The 19,256-nt window shown below is 37.9% G+C and overlaps 1 protein-coding gene across 1 annotated transcript; it reads right to left on the bottom strand.

Moving 5' to 3' along the window:
* Nucleotides 1–1,674: 1,674 nt before the first annotated feature.
* Nucleotides 1,675–12,230, bottom strand: LOC140837869 (abscisic acid 8'-hydroxylase 2-like). The gene is made up of 8 exons (XM_073203956.1): nt 11,880–12,230; nt 11,195–11,519; nt 10,790–10,939; nt 9,834–10,082; nt 9,334–9,426; nt 8,917–9,102; nt 2,420–2,538; nt 1,675–1,891 (listed from the first exon to the last, which is right to left on the bottom strand). The coding sequence occupies exons 1-8, from the start codon at nt 12,098–12,100 to the stop codon at nt 1,765–1,767; spliced, it is 1,470 nt and encodes a 489-aa protein (XP_073060057.1). The 5' UTR covers nt 12,101–12,230; the 3' UTR covers nt 1,675–1,764.
* Nucleotides 12,231–19,256: the final 7,026 nt, after the last annotated feature.

Below are 19,256 nucleotides of genomic sequence, written 5' to 3' on the forward strand. Positions count from 1 at the left end.
TTCTGATATGATTGTGGTTTGTTTATAGACTTTATATTCAAATCTTTTGAAATGAACATGCTTTGTTTACAGATTGTTATACATTGCATTTGAGATAGGAAAGTTTGACAGATAGTCAGACTTCTAGACGTTCGGTGTATCGTTACGTAGGAGCAGACACCCTCCTATTGTAGATTACTCGATACAGCTCAGACCGAAGTCTAGGAATAAGACGTACAGTCACCCCGATTGGGAGGGTAGGTGACAGCCATTGACGTCTTATTCACCCCGGGATCCCTAGAGTTATAGTTGAGTCGAGTCTAGATATGATTTGACTAGAACTGCATGCGTTTATGGATGTGGTTTCATAGACTATGAAACCCATTGCTATTGCTTTCAGTCATGATAGCATGTTTTTATGATTTCATTTGAGTAGCATGTTTAACTGATTTGTGTTGCATGCTTATCTGATTTGATTTCATAGGATATGAAACCTATTGCTTTTAGTTTTATTCATGATAGAATAATTCATGATTTACTTTGTGTATATGCATGTTTATCATGTTTTATACTGGGATTTATTCTCACCGGAGTTATCCGGCTGTTGTCTTGTTTTGTATGTGTGCATGACAACAGGTGGGGCTGGATCGGGGTCAAGAAGATGATGAGAGAAGACGAGTTAGCGTGGTGATTCCGGACTTATTGTAGACTTGATTTTATTACTTGAATTTAGTAACTGAACCTTAGACCTAGTTTCTACAGCATTGTACTTTTATACTGAAATGTAGTTTTTATACAGAGATGTATATTATTTAGATTCCATTACCTTCCGCAGATGCTTTTTAAAAAGAAAAATTTTTAGACCCTATTTATCAGAACTGATAATTAAATCCCAACGACGATTAAGAAAATGATTAGCGTCCGGGTCCCCACAACTAAGGTCATCAAATCATACTTTCATCCGTCGTCGGCCTTTTGGGGACGATAGCCTCGTTGCTCAACCCTTGAGTTTCTGACTACTCCGATTGCTTTTCGCAACTTGTATAGCCTTTGAAATAGCTTGAAAAGACTAGAGTAATACAAAAACAAGAGGAAACTCAGGTATGGACACTTATAGGCGGAGTTTGGAAGCTCCGAACTAGTCTCCTGCCTACATGTCATCGACCGATTGACACATCGGCATCTTGCTGGCAACTAGAGTTCGGATTTTTTAATGGTTCCAAACTGACTGCTAAATAATTACTTTAATTTTTTTTTATTTAAAGACACTTAATCGTATTTAACTCGTACTTTATTAATAACTCAACTTGCATGAATGTGCAACAACCCGCTACACTCACCTCAAAGTATTGAATAATATAAACTAACTCTTTCACCTTCTCCTATTCATGAATGTGCAACAACCCGCTACACTCACCTTGATTCAAATAGAGTGCAAAGCCCAAGTAATTCAGTATCCAATTTCTATTCACTACAAAATGAAAAAAAAAAAAAAAACCCAATCATTTAATCCAAACTCCAACAAATATTCAAATCATATTCAAACTGAAACCAAAACAGTTAAAATATCCCATGATACTTACGACCTTTAATTACAACAGATTTTATATCATATATGAACTTTTCATTAGTGATCATTGATAAGAAGAGCATTTCTTGAACAAAAATCTAATACTTGTACGAAGCATCATTTTTGTTTGGCACTAGGATAAAGAAAAGGAAATTAAGGGGGGTAGTCCTCACAAGGAACTCTTTAGTCCCTTCTTCTTGTTCACGTACGAATTCCTAATGGTATTGAAAAGTAATTTCAGGTGTATCTTTAGTCCTTCGATAAACATGTATAGGCAATCCTCCTTTAGGCACGGGAAACGGGTCATATTGTATTGCATCATCCTCTCCAATGACTTTCCATCTGATGTCAAACCACATGATGTTATTCGTTTATTAGATATGAATGATTACAAAGGAAACATATTAATCTACTTCTAAAAAAAAAAGAAGAAGCTTCAGAACCGTTTCTTTCGATATTTATGATCGAGCAGTTTTCGATTTAGCAACAGTTTTCAGCACTCTCGTCTACAAGCATTGTTTTTTATATCTTCAAATGCCTTCAAGTCTCGACGTGTTGAGTAAACCTTAACCTAATCGTGAGTGGTCTCCTATTTCTCATGGCCATACAAGTCTAAGTTTTTGGGTGTTGTACATTGAATCGGGATTTGACTTCATCGAGCGATTATTGTGACGTTCCCGATAAATCTTGAATTATAAACAAACTAGACAATTAATGACAAAACATACGTAGATCCATGGTCTGTCCTAGCTAGAAATATTTTGAAATTTATTATAAATAGTGTGGATTTGAACTCGCGTAAGAGAAAAATGACTCATCCCCACCCACGCCAATAATGTAATAATAATTAAAAAATAATTTTAAATGCACCTATAAGTGGTTGTGAGGTGATGGAGGAGGATGAGCATTTCAAGCTTGGCAAGTTCGCTTCCGGGACAGGAGTGTACTCCGTGACCAAATGGCATGTATGTATTAGGCCTTGATGGTTCCTGCCACATCCCATTAATTATATTATAATCCATTGAATATTTCGACATACATGTATATTGTAACCATAAATTATGGATAATATGATTAAAAAAATATAATGAAATATGGATAATACATGCCAATGATTAATAGCATAATCATATAGTACCAAAATCTAAAGTTAGCTCTAACTAATAAAAAAATATATAACAGATTTGATCTATTTTGCCTGTCTACCAAATCTTGATGGTCCTCCCACTGGTGAAATAGTAATATTCTTAAATTTTACCTCTAATAGATTTGATTCCCCCAATGTTTAAAGTTGACGAATCGATCTCTAACGTTTTGGACTCAAATTACTATGATTCCTGATTCAAAATTTTCATCAAAATTCTTACGCCGAGCTATATGAGTGGTATGCGTGAGCTTTCTTTCCCAAGATTGAGTATGTTCATAATCAATTCGAAATTAAACTTTTGTCACTTGAAATTGATTATGTGTCAAGTGAGCCAACTTATGGCTTGGGGTTTATTGACTCTCATGCAAAACAATCTTTATTTTAATAATATTTTACTGTTTTATTCAGTTATTACATTTATTTTATTTTCATACTCATACAAGCTGAATAACTAAAGCTCTTGAATATACAATATATATCATGAGTATGTCTCTCAACGTAAGATAATAAAACTCATTAGAAATTATACTGCATTTTCTAAATTGTTTTCTAACTGATTCAACTGTATAAAATAAGGATAAAGATCGCTTCAACTTGATATTAACATCTGTTATGTAAACGACATGTTTCATTGGTAAGGTCATGGAGATGATCATTTATATAGATGGGTGATAATTTAACGTACATAGAACAACCCTCCCTCGAACTTTTCAGGTGGTTATCACTTACCGAGTGGATTAGTCCGCGGTTATAATTGTACATCATTAGTCCTTTTATACCCGGGGCAACATGGAGGCTCTACTCACTAGCATGCACTTTGATCTATTTAACGACTCGATTGAGAATCATAAGATGACGAGGTTGGATGTAGTTTTGAAATACTTAAGAGTTAATGCATTGTAATCGGAGATTCACCGCTCACCTACCGGTGAAGATATCTTATGTGATTTGATAAATTATTATTGCAAGGAATCTCTAGCCATAATATATAAAACATGTGCATTATGAAAATGTGTTTTCTTAGTTGCACATACCATGTCACTATTATTACTCAATGATACATCAAATCATTATTGAATTCATATACAACTCTCGATATGCCAACGGTTACAGATTCGATCATGATATATGATTAGAATAGACCGTACAATATGTTAACCATAACTTACTGTTCTTATAGGAACTATCAGCATACTTGAGTTATGACGTTTTTTTTTGTCAAGGGTTTGAGGGAAGTAGTGGACTAATTAGGATAATAAGAATAAATGTTTTTCTAGATCACATGATGGTGTGAACGAACATCTAGCTCTATCCATGAACCATTGATGATCACACAATTATTAGATTATGCGTTCTCATTCAAATACTTGAATTAAAGAATTTGAACTCGACGACTGTAGTTTAATGGAGATCAAATATATTGCTTATAAAAGATTTATAAGTAAGTTCAATTATTGGAAGATCTTTTGCTAACTAAGTAAGGATAGTGAAACTGTCTGTTTTAGTGAAAGATTTCACAAAAATGACAGCTGCAAAAATGAATCAGTAGAAAATTTTGGCCTAGAAATTTATTTTTTTCATTATATGAACAATAATTGTACCCTTGATATATCGCTGATGCCTGATCGTTGATCTAGATTCTAATGACTTTACAATTATTTATTTAGTGATTTTTGAATATGCTAATTAAATAACAATTTATTAGTATTGACTACTAAGTATAAGACTCATATTGAATATTTTAGAAGAGCCTAGAATTAATTAATTGATTAATAATTATATAATTAATAATTTTTTAATAATGTGTGTGTGTGTGTCAATTTCAAGAGTTTATAATGACTTAATTATGCATAGTATTTCAAGAGTGAAAAATAATGAGTGTTTTAAATAATAAAAATATAGAATCCTGATTCAAGAAGAATCCTAGTGAAATTGGAATATTGTATTTATTTAATACATGATATCAAATGGTTGTTTAAAAAAATATCAATTTAAAAAAAAAATAAAGTCGATATTTTCTCTTGTCTTCTCTTTCTCCTCTATGTTACTCGACCACCACCTAGTCCAAGGCTCACTGAGCGCCGTAGCGTAGCCACTACCTCACCGAAATTTTCAGTACGAGTGATTGAACGATTTATTCTCAACACATAATTTCGTGCAGATTTCTAGTACAATCCACACGAGGAACAAAGTTTCTGATAATGGATCTTATTAGAATATTGAAGAAAGTGCATAGAGATTTACAAAAAGGACTAAATCTACTAATCACGAATTGGTTTTGTGTATAGTGTTCTTAAACGCAAAGATAGATCAAATCTATACATCCTATGTATGGTTTAAATCATACGACATCCAAGAACGTTTTGAACATTAAACAAAAATTTAAAACTTTCGTTGCGTCTTGGGAGCAAAAAATGGTACTCTAATAGTGGTATCAAAGACTAGGTTTCTCAATAATATGATTCTTATATTGTTTACTGTTTAAAATTTTGTTGAACAAATATTTTCTGACCGCATGAAATCCAAATAAATCCCAAGCCATGAAAATTTGTGAAAAAAAAATCCGAGCGCTGGCAGAGTAGTTTTCGGCAGCTCACGTGGCAGCTGTTGTACATCTAGGCAGGGACGTCTACGTTGAAGTTTTAATGAAAACAATAATGGTTGTTTCGTGCAAGGCAGTGCGCTGCTGCTGCGTGAAGTTGCCCAGAAAATTTTGGGCAATGGATAGGGAAAATAACATGGGTACCCAAGATGGTCTCGAGCACTCTCTGGCCCATGGGCTCGAAAAGTTTGGGTTAAAGGTGTTTATATAATTTTTATTTTTTTTAATTATGTCAGTTAGTGACATCTTTGTAAGATATACGATTTAATAATATATGATATTATATTTTGATATAATATATGTTATTATATGGTAAAATGATGATCAAAATCTATGACAAATTTGCTAGGTGTATGTTATGATTTTTTAAATTATTGCATTTTAAATTATTTGATAATTATTAAAGTGGGCCTTTTGTGGCCCGGTCTCAGCCCTTAAATTTGTATCTCAATGTGTAATAGAAATTTAATTAAATACAAATTTTAGTAAGAGCTCAAGATTTGAATATGATGGACCCAGATCCTCAAGAGTTTTGAAGACTGAAAACATGTAAATATTTGAAGCTTGTGCAATATTGCAATTTCTTCCCGACATATACCTTGGTTTTGGACTTGATCCATTAGAATACAGCTTGTCATAGCAGCATAATATGACTATGAAATATGCCAGATGGATATGAGGACATCTTTCTTTAATGGTGATATTAAGGAATAGATTTATATCACTACAACAAAAATGGCTTTCCGCAGCGCGCATATGAGCTTTCCGCAGCGCGCATCGCACGCTACAAAGTTAAAAGCTGTTAAAAGTTCAAGATTATCCGCGGCGTGCATTGTACGCTGTTAATACTATTATTAACGGCGTGCATATGGACGCTGTTAATACAACTTTCCGCAGCGTGCATGTGTACGCCGTTACTAGTCATAAAAAAAAATATTAGCGACGGTTTTGGACAAAACCGTCTCCTATCAGCGACGGTTCATAAATTAAATACCGTCGCTAAAATAGCGACGGAATTTAAAAAAAAGACGGTTAAAACTTCGCGACGGTTATAAAAGCCGTCGCTAAATTTTGTGTAAATTTAAAAAAAAAATTACTTTATAATTTAATAAATTTTAACAAATAAAAATTAAAAAATTAACCAAAAATGGAAACAAAAACAGGTATCTAAATCGAAACTAAAATCATATAAGTATAGAAAAATTTTAAGTGTTGTTAAATAGTGTGGAGGAAAGGAAACGGAGATCGGTTTAAATAGATAATTTGCGCTTTGTTGCGACGGTTATTTATTAAACCGTCGCCGATTTCTTTCTATTAGCGACGGTTATCAGTTAACCGTCGCCGATCTACATCGGCGACTGTTTTAGATAACCCGTCGCTAAATGTGGCGTTAAATCGTGTAAGGCGGCGACGGTTATAGATCAATCGTCGCTAATTGTGACCTTAAATCGAAATTCGGACTCATTTTCGGCAGCGTGCTAATAATATGCATGCCGTGAATAATACTATTAACGGCGTGCGATTAATGTACGCCGTTAATATCTGAACACGAATTTTTTTTTAAAAAATGATTTATTTTTAACAGCACACATAAACTTGCACGTCGTTAATAATTCTATTAACAGCGTTCGTTTATTCTGAGCTGTCGTTTATATAATTTATTAACAGCGCACAAAATTGCAAGCTGCAAATATTACTATCCGCAGCGTGCGTTTAATGCACGCCGTCCATAGTAATATCCACAGCGTGCTTTCAATGCACGCTGTTAATAGTATCAAAGTACTATCCGCAGCTTGCTTTATATGCACGCCGTCGATAGTACTATCCGCAGCGTGCTTTTAAAGCACGCCGTTAATAGTATCAAGTGTAACACTATTAACGGCGCACAGGTCGGTGCACGCCGTGAAAAGTCGTATTCGCAGCGTGCTTTTAATGCACGCTGTTGATGACGTGCTGCGGAAAGTCATTTTTCTTGTAGTGTATGCCTGAACCTGAAGGATTAACATTAGTAGAAAATGAGCATAATGTATGAAAACTTCAGATATCCATTTACGGAATCAAACATACATCAAGGAGTTGAAACATCAGATTAGATAATACCATCAAAGAGTTTAATTTTGATAAGAATCCTCAGAAACCTTGTGTATACAAGAATATTAGTAGGAGTGTGGTGACATTCCTAGTACTTTACGTTTATGACATAATAATCATTGAAAATGATATATGGATGTTGCAATCAGTTAAAATATGGTTGGCTAATAAATTCTTCGTGAAGGATATGAGTGAAGCATCATATATATTAGGAATACAGATTTATATGGATAGATCAAGGAGGATGTCATGGCTCACTCAATCCACTTATATAGATACAATAATAAGGAGATTCTCTATGAAAGAATCAAAGAGAGGATATCTTCCATAAGCGTTTTTCATTGGTAATATTATGTATGGCACAATCTCTGCTCGACCTAATTTTTTTTGCACTGAGTGTTGCAGGAAGATATCAGTCGAATCTTGGTCCATTAAGGTCGTGAAGATATTCTTAAGTACTTGAGAAAGACATGAGAATTTGTCCATGGTCTACAAGAGTGGAGAACTAAAATTGAAAGGTTATACTGATTCTAGCTTTCAGTCAGATGTGAATAACTCGAAATCAACATCTGGATTTTTATTCATTCTCAATGATGGTGCTATCTCTTGGAAAAATTCTAAGCAAGACACCACACCAGATTAAACTACTGAAGCCGAATACAAGTTATATGAGCTGCAACAAAAGGTTATGTTTGGATGAGGAATGTTTTCCAAGAGTTGGGCCTCATTTCTAACGGAGTTGGTCCAGTCCCGGTGTACTGCGACAACACAAGTGTCATTGCGCAAGAAAATTGTAACGATCATGGGCCATTATGTTGAACCAACATGTAGTGGTGAATGGATATGGGCCTCGGCCCATACACATTCACCATGATCAAGGGTCTTTAGGATGGTCCAGCTTTGGCCTCGGCCCATGCCCATGCACCGGCACTCATGGAATATCTCAGCCCTGGAAAGTTGTTTCTTTCGCCTCTCCGAACAATCGATCGATCGATTTATTCTAAATGTATAATTTCGTGTAGAGTTCTAGTACAATCCACACGATAAACAAATTTTCTGATTGTGGACCTGTTTAGAAGGTTGAAGAAAGTTCATAGAGATTTATAAGAAGGACAAACTCCGCTAATGTCGAACTAGTTTGACGTTCACCATTTTTGAATGCAAAGGTAAATAAAAATCTAAACAATCCATGAATACTTTAAATCATGCGACCTTCAAGAATTTTTTGAACATCAAAACTAAATTTTTAAAACTCTTGTTGAATCTTGAGTGCGAGAAAACAATATTCCAACATAAATTTGATCCAAAATCGACCTCCCCATATTTCATTTTCAGTTCATCACTTTTAATGACAACATTGCAAATAAACCAAGCGAATATAATGTATGAAACTTGATTGTTCCACGCTAGACTATACATGTCATGTACAAAGCAACATTTATATATATAAAGATTACAATGACACGTAGAAGAAGATTAAATTATATTTTATAGTTAAAGATATTCGAAGTTAATGATAATATATACCTCAAATCTGGAAGGGTCAAACTTGTCGGGCTGCGGGAAGAAATCTGGTGAATGGTGAATGGTTCTGAAGAGAGGAAGAACTTTCCAACCTTTGGGGATCACATAACCTTGAAATTCGACGTCTTCCACTGCCTCTCTAAATGTAAACGACAAAATGCTCGCACTTCTCAATGTCTCTTGAATCACCTATTTCCACAAATTTATTACAAATCTTGAAATCCATGCAGGCTATTAGAATCAAAATCGCAAAATTCTATATGTTATATAATATATAAATAAATATATATATATATATATTAAAAACTTAAATAATATTTTATGAGCCAGACGTGTCCTCAACAAACCTGTGGTTCTTGGTCTCAGCAACACTAATTATTTAATATATAGATAGATATGAATTTAAGACTAAGTAGGTACCCTTGTGGTCAATGACATCTGTCGGGTGTCATCCCATGTAAGCCCCCGCTGGCCTTGCAATCGTAGCTTTCGCTGGAGCTCTTCCTGCTCCTTCTGAAATTTTAGTGTTGATACTCACTCATTGTAAAAACTAAAACTTTATGTTAAAAAAAAGAAAAAATTATAATAAAAAAAAAAGGGAAGGGTGAATTAATAATGTGTCATAAAAAGTCCATATTTATGCATGCATCTAAAAACAGTAAATTTGCATTTTTTAGGTCATTAAATTTATTATTTAAAAATCTAAAATAAATGCCCCAAGACAAGCTATATATTATATAATTAGCTTAAGATAAGAAGAAGCAAAGCAATCTGGTTAACTCAAAATATAACATATGATATACTGTCATTCTCGACACGGAACGTCCAAAACATCAAGTTCCAGAGGCACCGGTTCCAAATTTTTCGTATAATAAATAAACAAAATTTATAGCCAAAAACAAGAAAGAAAATTAATGTACCGTGACAGAAACTAAGACATTTGCATTATCATGCAGATACTTGAGCAGCCAAGTCAAAACGCTGGCTGTGGTGTCGTGAGCTGCAAATATTACTCCAATAATGTTGTCTGCTATTTGGTCATCACTTAAATCATTCATCTTATCCTGTTGAGCCCTCAGCATAACTCCCACCAGCCCTCCGCCACATTCCCCTTTACTCCTCCGCTTCTCTATTAATTTCATCATTGACTTGTTCAGTTTCTTCCTTGCCTGAATAAATATTGGGATACAAATTATTGTACAAACATATAACTCAAAATCATTATCCTTCAATCAGCTGTTGTAAATGCTTACAAACTGTTTAATTTATTAATTATTGTTAGGGAACATTACATTTTAGTCGTATATGTTTCTTTCTTTACTTTTTTGGCGATCATGTGTATTTTCAGATTTTAATTTTTATATCTTTTAATTTAACAATTTTAGTCATTGCATGTTATCTAAATTGATAATATGATATTACATAGATCAGTCTTATGCCTGTAACACATCTGATCAAGTGCCACATCTGAAAGATAACTTATTTAAAAAAAAAAATTAAATATAGCAAACAAAACTTGAAATTTGATATTATAAGCTGTTACTAAAATGAAAGGAAACAAATATATATGACCGAAAATATGTTATAAATATATACTACTATGCTTTCTAATATAATTTTTTAACAAATGAGTGCGTTTTTTCGCTATCAGTCGGTAGGGGCGAGCTTTATGCTAGTACTACACCAGATGTCATGCATATTTTAATAATTAGGAGTCATGAGACTCAAGATGACTTCATATCCAACTACACGTCTTACAGGTACGTGTTCAATTCTTTTTTGCATGAAGACAAAAACGCAGGAGGTATTTGATTATTTGCAAAATATTTGTATTTATTTTTACAGGGAGTTGTGTGTGTGTTTGTTTTGTTTTTACCTTCATTGCTTTGTAGAAAGGAGTTCCTGGAAAATCCAAAGGCATTGAATTGTAGCCTTTCTCCAAGGTTTGGTATAGATATTTGATTCCTTCCATCTCTGCCTCTTGGTCATCCCCAAACACCGACAGCATAGCAACATCGAACGCATACTAATTAAATAGATCAAATATTAAATAAAAGTGCAACAATTCTTGGCTAGACAAGTTATCATTATTTATTTTGCATTCAACCTATGATCATCACTCCAAAAACAATATATATTCTGCTCTCACATTACTAAATTTACTATTTTCCCAAAAAAAAAATAATAATAAAAATGAAGATCATATTTGTAGGGACGAAAAAATTACTATTTTCACAAGCACTAAAATATAATATTATTGTTGTAGGGACGAAAAAATTACCTGGCTCATTTCCTCTAAAGTATGAACAGGGGTGGTGGCCATTTCCCATTTGTGTAGAAGCTTAAGGACTACATTTTCGATTTGCTGGACCGAGGCTTTAATTGCAGCCGGTAGAAAGGATGTATGGATGAGTTTCTTGAGCATAGAATGGTAGTTTCCTTGGTGGAAGAAGACGGCGTTGGGTCCTATCATTTTCTCTTTGCTTGGTGGATATGTCGGCTTGAACAGATGAGCTTGAGTCACCAGAACTACCTTTGTTGCTTCTGGGCTCGAAATCATCACACAAGGGCATCCCAATATATGGCTCTTGAATATATCACCATACCTATACATGTATAAACATATTATGGATCGATGTATGTGATACATGTCGTATAATTTAGTCACAAGTACATCGTGGAAACAATAAAAAAATTACAAATAGAATAGACATATTTTTGACTAGTGAGCCATATGAGTCGTGTAAAAACAAATTTTATGCAGAATGATATCTAGGGAAGGTGTACTTTGATCAAGTGACAATATAAATTATTTCTGTATCTCTCTCTGTATTACGAGGGTGCGATTATCTTAACAATTTTTTTATTTAAATGAAACTAGAATTGGAAAGTAGTGGAGAATTTTTTCCACTAGAGGATACAACTAGTCATGGATAGATATTAGTGTGTGTGTGTGTGCTGTGTACCTCTTTCTTCTCATGGAAAAGAAGGTGTTGGGATGTTGAGAATAGAACTTGAGGGTTTCTCCGATATAAGGCCAACCCATGGAACCGGGAGGCAGCCGGCGGAGCAGGCCCTTGTGTGTGCGACGGTGGCGGCCACTCCATTGCCGTCTCAGGAAGAGATATCCCAAAAGCACCAGCACCAGCACCAGCACCAGCACCAGCACCGCACTGATTATTTCCATTATTTACTGTATTCCCTGCCACAAACAAGAAGAGGAAACTAATCTTAGTGGTAGTTGAGTTCGAAGATTAAATTGAAAACTGGAGCGGTGAAGCTTAACCGAACCTGATGTGACTATGGGGGTATACATACCATTTTGGTCTGCTTTGTTTCTATATATACGTGTAAAACCTAATCGAGTTAAATTAATGGTGATTTGTCGAGCAATCCAATTGTCCCAAGTGTTAGTTTTTCGTACTTTATTATGAATGTATATAGGGTTAGGGGCGCCATAATTTTATCACAGGTTTGGTTTGAAGATAGGAACTTCAAATCTTCACGTTTGAGTAGATCAGGTCAGTTCTCCGAGTTCTGTATAGACAAAAATATGATTAGGGGTTGCCGTAGGATTTTCCGTCGTGACTCCTTCGATACTTCAATCTAGAGAGTAAATTTAAGAGTCATATGTAATAGTGTTAAGTGAACAAGAGAATGTGAGTGGGTACAATAGTAGCCAATAACATGTATTTATATATGCATGTATGAGGGGTTAGTTACCTTGTAGGAGTATGACTCTTGCTAGGGTAGAGTTCTACCTGAGATATGAAACATCAAATAAGACGACTCCTTCACCATAGCGGCTATAACACTTAATGATGGATAAGACTCTTGCTTTATCTCGATGAAATTTGACCGAATATCGTATTTATTGGGACCACTAGTGTTGCTGTTTTTGCTATCTGCAAGTGTACGGTGTCAAGTTTTAGTACTCGGTAGAGCATGGATGTCGATCGCACAAAGAGTGCAATTTAATTATAAATTAAGTACCACAATTAAAATAATCAGATTTTATTTAGAAAATTACTAGACTGTTTGTTGTTAATTATGAACTAAAATTAAGGAAAGCGCACAATCGTTTGAAACTCAGTGAGAATCAGAATCTAGAAGTACGATTTCACTTGGTATTCACTATATTAAATTATCATTGTAATGACCCTAATCCCTACTGAAATATTTTTTTTTTTGCAATCACCCGAAGCATATACATATGCCATTAATACATATAAAAATTCAAAATATGCTTTTAAAAATAAATCCGACTACTGAATAAATCATTGCAGTAATTCCTAGAAATGAACTACCTTACGCGACTACTATGTAAAAAAAAAAAAGGCATCAAGCAAAACGCTAAAATATGTCGAACCATAAACATATTAAAATTATAAACTGTTTAAAATGTTGTCTAAACATATCTTCAAAGATAATATGCAGAAATAAGACAAGGCCCTCGTGGTCTCGTGCTCCACCAGCTTAGCCAGATTAGTCATCTGCACCTCGTGTCTTATCAAACTCATGCTCAATTCATCAATCAGACCTAGTGAGTCTAAAGACTCAACACACCTTAATCATGATAGCAAATTACATATGCATGCATATCAAACGACAGTAAAAAATACTGTAATTAACTAACTTTCAAGATCTTTCATAAGCATGGATAAATTCATTCCCTGTCATCATATACATATACTTTTTCCTAAAATGATTTAGATCATTAATTGTGACTTCATATCAGCTATTGGTCGATTGATCAATCTTACATAAAACCATGGTAACAGGTGGTGGGGACATTAGCGACCTTCTTTGTAGTATCCCGATGCCTAATTTGAGTTAATTATTGGATTAATTGTATTTCGGTGGGATCGGAAGGACCGAACCGGGTTCGGATCGTCCGAAGTTGGTTCGGATCGTCCGAAGTGGGTTCGGATCGTCCGTTCTGTTCGGAGTCAGACGAGTCATGTCATGTCAGAGTTCGGATCGTCCGATCAGGGTTCGGATCGTCCGAAGACAGGTGGCTGGACACGTGGAAGACATGCAATGTTCGGATCGTCCGAAGTGGATCGGATCGTCCGAAGTGTACCGGATCGGAGCGTCCGAAGTGGATCGGATCGTCCGATCGTTGTCTATAAATAGAAGCGCGAGGCTTCACTTTTCACTCGCCAATTCCGAGAGTTCCAGAGCGTTTTAGTCGTTTCTGATGGGTTTCTAGTCTTTTCCCGAGGTTCGGGCACTAGCGGGGAGCTACTGGTTTTGTAGCGGAGCTGTGCTCTAGTTGGGGGCTAGCGGCATCAGTGGGCTGACTACGGACGCAGGTATAGTTCTGGGTTCCCTTTGAGATTTGGGAGTATCTATTAGTCTAGTTAAGGCTTTTAGATGTGGTTTAGTGATATGGTATCACTTGGATTGTAGGCTTGATTCTAGGGCTGATTGCTAGGATCTACTGGTTTGAGGTACGAAAGTACTATCCGAGATAGCAGGATTGAGTATGCTTTACTATGTGTTGCATGTTTATATGTTGCATTATTATCTGTCATAATGATGCATGGTTTATTATGCGGCATTTGCATAATCATGTTGAGCCTGATTATCTTTGAGATAGCCTGTTGAGAGGGTGCTCAGCCCTCGTTTGTTGTGGATGGTTGGACCCCGTTGGCCGACGGTGGTCAGGTCACCGGTATATCCACAGGTTTATTTTGGTATGGGAGCCACCTCCTGGTGCGACGGCGCAGAGTGCTACATACCTTGACGTCATTTACCTGAGCAGTATTTCGATATACCCAGATCCTGGTATCCAGTTCATTTTGCATACATGCATGTCATAGTCTTGTATACTCATGCTTTCGGTGCTGAGCGTTTTATGCTCACGTCCTCGGTTTATCTCTGTTTTGGACACCCTATTCGATGGGGCAGGTCTCAGGTTGGGCGGTCCAGGAGGGAGTGGACAGGGAGCTGGCAGAAGTTGACCTGTAGTTGTTGGTATTTATTCTTGGTATTTAGTTCGATCTGGTTGTTTAAGTATTTTGTACTTACAGATTCGATTGGGTTGTATTACTGTTTTTCCGCTGTTTACCTGATTCAGTTTTAAATGTTAATTTTGCATGCTTAAGTTCTGATTAGTAGGTGATTCTGGAACGGGTCACTACATTTATGGTATCAGAGCATGCATTAAGATTTTGGGATTTAGAATTGTTCTTTTGGGTTTAATCTCTGGTAACTTTTGTAGCTAGAATGTCTGGTTTTGACGACGATGCTAGTAGTCATGGCAGCATTGGACGCTGGGGAGACCGCGACGATCGGGAGCGTCGTCGAGAGCATCGAGAACGTCGTCAACACCGTCGTGATGAGCCTCGGAGTTTTAGTATGCATCGGTTCTTGCAGATGGGGCCGAAACCTCTTTCAGGCGGTGAGACCCCGGATGTTGCGGAGAACTGGCTTGAGAGGATGGAGAGCTGCTTCAAGACTTTTCAGTGCTCGGCGGAGCAGCAGATTGATACCCTTGATTTCTTGCTGGAGGGTGGTGCGCGCAAGTGGTGGAGGTCTACCTCTGCACCGATAGTTCAGCGACAGGGTCGAGTTCTTTGGGCCGATTTCCGAGCCGCTTTCATGTTGCTTTACTTTCCGCCAGCTCTTCTGCAGACCAAGGCGATTGAGTTGATCAATCTGAAGCAGGGAAGTTTGTCTGTTGATGAATATCAGCAGAAGTTCTTTGAGTTGCTTCCGTATGTTCCGCATGTCAGTGACAATGCTAGTGCCAAGTATAACCATTTTCTTCAGGGCCTCAATCAGGAGATTTATGATCGGGTTGTTGTCTGCGATGATCCGACATCGTATGAGGGCCTTGTAAATCGTTGTCGCCAGGCTGAGGGCAGTTTGTTGAGAGGTCGAGCCATGCAGTCTGCTCGTCCTACTAGTTCTTTGGGTCCCCGCGCCCAAGCATTTAAGAAGGCTGGATCTACTTCTTCTTCCTCTGGATCTGGAGGAGTTCACCATTTTGGGAAGAAGAGGGGCCCGTGTCAGCACTGCGGGAAGGATCATCCGACGGAGCGTTGTTGCAAGGTTGCGGGTGCTTGTTACAAGTGCGGTGAGTTGGGCCACATGAAGAGAGATTGTCCACAGACGGGCGGAGGATCAGGATCTGGTTCTCAGGCTTCAGTTCATCAGAGGCCACAGCAGGGACAGTCTACTCAGGGTTCTAACCTCCGACCGCGTACTCAAGGGCAGGTCTTTGCTCTTAACCAGGATCAGGCGGCTGAGGAGAACGAGAGAGTTATCGCAGGTGTGTTTTTATTATGTGGATTACCTGCTTACGTTCTCATTGATACTGGTGCATCGCATTCATTCATATCTGCGAGGTTTGCTAAGCGTCATAAGTTACCTTTCACTTCTTTGGACGTTGTGGTATCTGTTTCCACACCGATGGGTCATTCGGTGTTAGCTAAACGTCTAGTTTTGGGTTGTCCTCTAGAGTTTGAGGGTAATGTTTTAACTGCTAATTTGATGATTCTTGTGATGGAGGATTTTGATTGCATTCTGGGAATAGATGTGCTGACTGTGTTTAGAGCTACTGTGGACTGTTATCAGAAGTTTGTGCAGTTTCGTCCAGTTGAGGGCGACAGTTGGTTTTTCTATGGAGAGGGAGCGCGACCCCCGATGCCTGTGGTTTCTGCTCTGAAAGCCTGTCGTGCTTTAGAGTCGGGCGGGGAAGGCTACCTTATCTATGCTATTGATTCGTCCGCAGTTAGTGTCGGTATCAGTGACATTCCAGTAGTTTGCGATTTTCCGGATGTTTTTCCCGAGGAGATTCCTGGTTTTCCTCCCGTTCGGGAAGTGGATTTCGGCAATGATTTAGTGCCAGGCACGGCACCAATCTCTAGGGCTCCTTATCGTTTAGCTCCATCGGAGATGCAAGAATTGAAACAGCAGTTGCAGGATCTTCTTGACAAGGGGTATATTCGACCCAGTGTGTCCCCGTGGGGAGCACCAGTTCTTTTTGTCAAAAAGAAGGATGGTTCTATGCGGCTCTGCATAGATTATCGGCAGTTGAATCGTGCTACGATAAAGAATAAGTATCCGTTGCCACGGATTGATGATTTATTTGATCAACTGCAAGGTACCTCTGTATATTCCAAGATTGATTTAAGGTCTGGTTATCATCAGCTTCGAGTTCATCAGGGAGACATATCGAAGACTGCATTCAGGACCCGGTATGGGCATTATGAGTTTCTGGTTATGCCTTTTGGGGTGACGAATGCACCAGCAGTTTTTATGGATCTGATGAATCGGGTTTTTCGGGAATTCTTGGATAAATTTGTTGTGGTGTTTATAGATGATATCTTAATCTATTCGCATGATCAGCAAGAACACGCACAACACTTAAGGATTATTTTACAGACACTTCGCGAGAATCAGCTTTATGCGAAGTTGAGTAAATGTGAGTTTTGGATTGACAGGGTTGTATTCCTTGGTCATGTCATTTCTAGCGAGGGAGTTTCAGTTGACCCGAGCAAGGTGGAAGCGGTATTGAACTGGTCGCGTCCGACGACAGTAGCCGAGATCCGCAGTTTTCTGGGATTGGCTGGGTATTATCGCCGTTTCATTGCCAACTTCTCTCAGATTGCTAAGCCACTCTCTCAGCTCACTCGGAAAGATGTTTCATTTGAGTGGACATCAGAGTGCGAAGAGAGTTTCTGGGAACTTCGCAGACGTTTGACATCTGCGCCTGTTTTGGCTTTACCGTCTGGATCTGGTGGTTTCAGTGTTTACACCGATGCCTCTTTACAGGGACTAGGGTGTGTTCTGATGCAGAATGAGCATGTGATTGCTTATGCGTCGAGACAGTTAAAGCCTCATGAGGAAAACTATCCTGTTCATGATCTGGAATTAGCAGCGATCGTTTTTGCTTTGAAAATCTGGCGCCATTATCTGTATGGTGAGCGATTTGAGATCTTCACTGATCATAAGAGTTTGAAGTATCTGTTCACTCAGGCTGAGTTGAACATGCGTCAGCGTCGTTGGATGGATCTACTCAAAGATTACGATTGTGAGATCAAGTATCATCCAGGATCTGCGAATCTCACGGCCGATGCTCTTAGTCGCAAGGTGAGATTATCTGCTCTTCAGACTTGTGCTGTATCTGGGATTATTCAGGATTTCTGTTCGATGGGATTCAATTGTAAGCATCGGAAGGGAACAGAGAGTATCCGTATAGCTACTATTTTGTCCGAGCCAGTTTTGTATTCTCGGATTAGAGATGCTCAGATGTCTGATTCTAAGGTTCAGAAATTAGCTCGGTTGGCTGATGGAGATAATACTTCTGGATTCCACTATCAGTCCGAGGGTCTTTTGTGCTTATCTGGTCGTGTTGTTGTACCGGAAGATGACACTTTGAGGGAGGAGATTTTGTCCCAGGCTCATCGTAGCAAGTTGAGTGTTCATCCAGGGAGCAACAAGATGTATAAGGATTTGAGGACTCGATTTTGGTGGAAAGGTATGAAACGTAATGTTTATCAGTATGTCTCCAAGTGCCTTGTCTGTCAGCAGGTGAAGGCTGAGTATCGACGACCTGGAGGTTTGTTGCAGAATCTTCCTATTCCGGAGTGGAAGTGGGAGCATATCACGATGGACTTCGTGACTCACTTGCCTATGTCTGTGGGGAATAGAGATGCTATCTGGGTGGTAGTGGATCGACTTACTAAGTCTGCCCATTTTCTTCCGTATAACAGAGATTTCACTTTCGATCGGATGGCACGGTTGTACATTCAGGAGATTGTACGGTTTCATGGTGTGCCCGTGAGTATCGTTAGTGACAGAGATCCTCGATTTACGTCTAGATTTTGGGGCAGCTTTCAGCAAGCTTTGGGCACTACCTTGAGTTTGAGTACTGCATATCACCCAGAGACTGACGGTCAGTCAGAGAGGACTATTCGTACTCTTGAGGATATGTTGAGATCTTGTGTGATGGATTTCGGGCCAGCTTGGCAGGATCATCTGCCACTGATAGAATTTGCATACAACAACAGTTTTCATAGGAGTATTGGTATGTCTCCGTTTGAAGCATTGTATGGTCGACGTTGTCGTACTCCCCTGTTCTGGGAAGAAGTCGGAGAACGACAGGTCGAGGGTCCGGAATTGATTCAGCAGGCCATGGACAAAGTTCTTGTGATCAAACAGCGGATTAAGACTGCTCAGGATCGACAAGCAAGTTATGCGAACTCCAAGCGCAGACCTCTTCATTTTGATGCAGGCGAGAAAGTGTTTCTCAAGGTATCACCTTTTCGGAGGATTCTGAGATTTGGACTCAAGGGTAAGCTATCTCCGAGATTCATTGGTCCTTTTGAGAT

Source organism: Primulina eburnea, chromosome 8 (assembly GCF_022965805.1).
Source record: "Primulina eburnea isolate SZY01 chromosome 8, ASM2296580v1, whole genome shotgun sequence".
In the NCBI taxonomy this organism is placed as follows: domain Eukaryota; kingdom Viridiplantae; phylum Streptophyta; class Magnoliopsida; order Lamiales; family Gesneriaceae; genus Primulina; species Primulina eburnea.

Bases quoted from the DNA above. Each gene is read 5' to 3' on its own strand.
- LOC140837869 (XM_073203956.1), bottom strand. From the start codon at position 12,100: ATGGAAATAATCAGTGCGGTGCTGGTGCTGGTGCTGGTGCTGGTGCTG. The intron at 10,940-11,194 runs GTAATTTTTTCG...CTATTTAATTAG, and splicing joins CTTTAGAGGAAATGAGCCAG to TATGCGTTCGATGTTGCTAT. The intron at 2,539-8,916 runs GTATATATTATC...GGGATGTGGCAG, and splicing joins TTGACCCTTCCAGATTTGAG to GAACCATCAAGGCCTAATAC.